General features: G+C 42.2%; 1 protein-coding gene across 1 annotated transcript; it reads left to right on the top strand.

The window, feature by feature from the left end:
• The first annotated feature begins 247 nt into the window (after nucleotides 1-247).
• LOC117521983 (tripartite motif-containing protein 16-like) lies at nucleotides 248-1,993 on the top strand. The gene is made up of 2 exons (XM_034183346.1): nucleotides 248-1,873; nucleotides 1,920-1,993. Exons 1-2 carry the CDS (start codon nucleotides 289-291, stop codon nucleotides 1,976-1,978), a joined length of 1,644 nt encoding a protein of 547 aa, XP_034039237.1. The 5' UTR covers nucleotides 248-288; the 3' UTR covers nucleotides 1,979-1,993.
• Nucleotides 1,994-3,930: the final 1,937 nt, after the last annotated feature.

Below are 3,930 nucleotides of genomic sequence, written 5' to 3'. Positions count from 1 at the left end.
AGAGCCCTGCTGCACCTCAAGCCCTTTGATTTATTTCCTATCTAACTTATATCCTTCAACAGACAGACAGACTGGAACAAGGATCAAGTTCCACCCTGGTTACATATTTACCTGTTCTGTCCCTCATTTATGTGTTTAATAACGGGTGTGACTGGCTAATAAACCACAGAACTCCTGACCGTGAAGGGAGCAAAGAGTAAAGATCTGTGCTCTTTGACGTCAGAGCGCAGTCTTATGTTTCTGCAAAGAGAAAAAAGCATACGACATTCACTGACACAGACAGGTGAAATGGCGCAACAACATCAGCTACCCCGAGGACAGCTCTGCTGTTCCATCTGTTTGGATCTCCTGATGGATCCGGTGACTATTCCCTGTGGACACAACTACTGTAGGACCTGTATTCAAAGGTTCTGGGATGAAGAAGATCAGAAGATAGTCCCCAGCTGTCCTCAGTGCAGACAGACCTTCATACCGAGGCCTGTCCTGAGGAAAAACACCATGTTAGCAGATTTAGTGGAGGAGCTGAAGAAGACTGGACTCCAAGCTGCTCCTGCTGATCCCTGCTATGCCGGACCTGAAGATGTGACCTGTGATTTGTGCACTGGGAGAAAACTGAAAGCCCTCAAGTCCTGTCTGATGTGTTTGGCCTCTTATTGTGAGAAACACCTCCAGCCTCACTATGATGCAGCTCCTTTAAAGAGACACAAACTGGTCGAACCCTCCAAGAAGCTTCAGGAGAACATCTGCTCTGCTCATGATGAGGTGATGAAGATGTTCTGCCGTACTGATCAGCAGTGTATCTGTTATCTCTGCTCTGTGGATCATCATAAAGACCACGACACAGTGTCAGCTGTAGCAGAAAGGACCGAGAGACAGAGAGAGCTGGAGGGGAGCCGACAACAAATCCAGCAGAGGATCCAGGTCAGAGACAAAGAGGTGAAGGTGCTTCAGCAGGAGGAGGAAGCCATCAATCAGTCTGCTGATAAAGCAGTGGAGGACAGTCAGGAGACCTTCAGTCAGATGATCCGTCTGATTAAGAAGAGAAGCTCTGATGTGAAGCAGCAGATCAGATCCCAGCAGAAAACTGAAGTGAGTCGAGTCAAAGAGCTTCAGGAGAAGCTGGAGCAGGAGATCACTGATCTGAGGAGCAAAGATGCTGATCTGGATCAGCTCTCACACACACAGGATCACATCCAGTTTCTACAAAATTACCCCTCAGTGCCACGTCTCAGTCAGTCTACAGACTCGTCCAGCATCAGAATCCGTCCTCTGAAGCACTTTGAGGACGTGACGGCGGCTGTGTCAAAGGTCAGAGAGGAACTACACAACATTCTGAGTGATGAATGGATGAACATCTCACAGACCATCACTGACGTGGACGTTTTACTGTCAGAACCAGAACCAAAGACCAGAACTGAATTCTTAAAATATTCACATAAAATCACACTGGATCCAAATTCAGCAAACAGACATCTGATTTTATCTGAAGGAAACAGAAAAGCAACAAAAGTGAGACAGAATCAGTTTTATTCTGATCATCCAGACAGATTCACTGTATGGTCTCAGGTCCTGAGTGCAGAGAGTCTGACTGGACGTTGTTACTGGGAGGTGAAGCGGAGCAGAGAAGTTTTTGTATCAGTCACATACAAGAACATTAAGAGAACAGGGGACACTGACGAATCTTTATTTGGATTCAATGACAAGTCTTGGACTTTATATTGTTACTCGGGTGGTTATTACTTCCTTCATAACAATATCAGATCTCCAGCCTCTGGTCCTCAGTCCTCCACAGTGGGAGTCTTTTTGGATGATGGTGCAGGTGTTCTGTCCTTCTACAGCGTCTCTGACACCATGACTCTCCTCCACAGAGTCCAGACCACGTTCACTCAGCCGCTACATGCTGGACTTTGTTTTTTTTATTTTGGATCCTCTGCTGAGATCTGTGAGCTCAAACAAACTGAGGTCATGTCACAGATGATGGATTAAATTCTGTCACTTACAAAATTTATCTCCATCTTTCACACGTCGATGTGAGATGTTAGATTTCCTGTTTTGTTTTGTTTTTTATTTTATTTCCTTGAAGTTTGCTTTATGTAAAACCTGAATTTACATTTAAACTGCTGTCTGATCTGTGGAACTGTAATATTTGGAAAATATATTTTTACTGCATAAATGACAAAGAAAACACCAAAAAAGTAGCATCTGTATATGAGTCTACAATCTGATTGTGTGAATAAAGTCCATCTGTACGTAGAAACATTAATGCCAAAGTTTTAATCTGCTGTCAGTTTTTGTTCTTATTTCTTCAATAAAAATAACTTTATCACTTAAAGTTCTGCAGAAATCGAACATTTTAGTCAAGATGTTGAGAATATTTGACAGATTATTTTTAATCCAGACATTATGTCAACGAAACATAATGTCAAAATGACAGCTGTTCAATTGATAGCTGGGTTTCGTCCTCTTGTGATTAACTATCTTTCCAATAATCATGGTGACAGTTTTGAAATTGAAGTTAAATCTTGGCATTTCATTGTTATTCTTAATTAAATATCGCGGTAACATGTTGGTCTGTTTTGGTCTTTCACTGTGTAACTGCCCCCTAGAGTTGTTATTCTACGGTGTGACCTGCTGCAACATTCATACCATGCATCCAGAAAATATTCACGGCATTTCACTTTTTCTTCATATTATGTGACAGACTTATTCCAAATGGTGTAAATTCTTTTTTTTTCTCCTCAAAATTCTGCTCACAGCACCCCATAATGACAACATGAAAAAGTTTTTTCTTTAATTTTTGCAAATAAATAAAAATAGTTTCATAAATTCATTCATTCATTCATTCATTCAAAATAAAAACTAAGAAATCACATGTCCATATGCATTCACAGCCTTTGCTCAATACTTTGTTGATGCACCTTTGGCAGCAATTCCAGGCTCAAGTCTTCTTGAATACGATGCCACAAGCTTGGTGCACCTATCTTTGGGCAGTTTGGTCCATTCCTCTTTGCAGCACCTCTCAAGCTCCATCAGGTTGGATGGGGAGCGTCGGTGCACAGCCATTTTCAGATCTCTCCAGAGATGTTCAGTTGGATTCAGGTCTGGGCTCTGGCTGGGCCACTCAAGGACATTCACAGATTTGTCCTGAAGTCACTCCTTTGATATCTTGGCTGTGTGTTTAGGGTCATTGTCCTGCTGAAAGATGAACCATCGCCCCAGTCTGAGGTCAAGAGCGCTCTGGAGCAGGTTTTCATCCAGGATGTCGCTGTACATTGTTGCTTTCATCTTTCCCTCAATCCTGACTAGTCTCCCAGTTCCTGCTGCTGAAAAACATCCCCACAGCATGATGCTGCCACCACCATGCTTCACTGTAGGGATGGTGCCTGGTTTCCTCCAAACATGATGCCAAAGAGTTCAATCTTTGTCTCATCAGATCAGAGAATTTTGTTTCTCCTGGTCTGAGAGTCCTTCAGGTGCCTTTTGTCAAACCCCAGGTGGGCTGCCATGTGCCTTTTACTAAGGAGTGGCTTCCGTCTGTCCACTCTACCTTACAGGCCTGATTGGTGGATTGCCGCAGAGATGATTAGCCCAATCTGTATCCGTTAAATCCAGTGATTCATGTTTTGTGTTTCATGATTTAACTCAATATCACAATATTTTTTAAATACATTTAAAATTTTCCAGATTGCCCACAATATTTTACTGCACAGATACATCACTTTTACTACAGATTACACCAGAATTCAGGCCCTGATTGGGTAGTTGATTTTTTCATACCATACTCACGCATCAGAACGTCATTGCTGTTCTGTGGAAAATTCTGCCTGAAGATCGGGTGGGCAGATATTCTGTTTGTCTTCCATATATTTCAATACAAGGTCTTATTTCATCACAGTTAAAAAAATAAATAAATCACAACTAACTGTTCTG

This window comes from Thalassophryne amazonica, chromosome 12, assembly GCF_902500255.1.
Source record: "Thalassophryne amazonica chromosome 12, fThaAma1.1, whole genome shotgun sequence".
Lineage (NCBI taxonomy): Eukaryota > Metazoa > Chordata > Actinopteri > Batrachoidiformes > Batrachoididae > Thalassophryne > Thalassophryne amazonica.
The sequence above is the reverse complement of the archived record's forward strand: the minus strand, read 5'-3'. Positions and strand labels throughout refer to the sequence as shown.

Bases quoted from the DNA above. Each gene is read 5' to 3' on its own strand.
- LOC117521983 (XM_034183346.1), top strand. From the start codon at position 289: ATGGCGCAACAACATCAGCTACCCCGAGGACAGCTCTGCTGTTCCATC. The intron at 1,874-1,919 runs AGACCACGTTCA...TTGTTTTTTTTA, and splicing joins GACTCTCCTCCACAGAGTCC to TTTTGGATCCTCTGCTGAGA.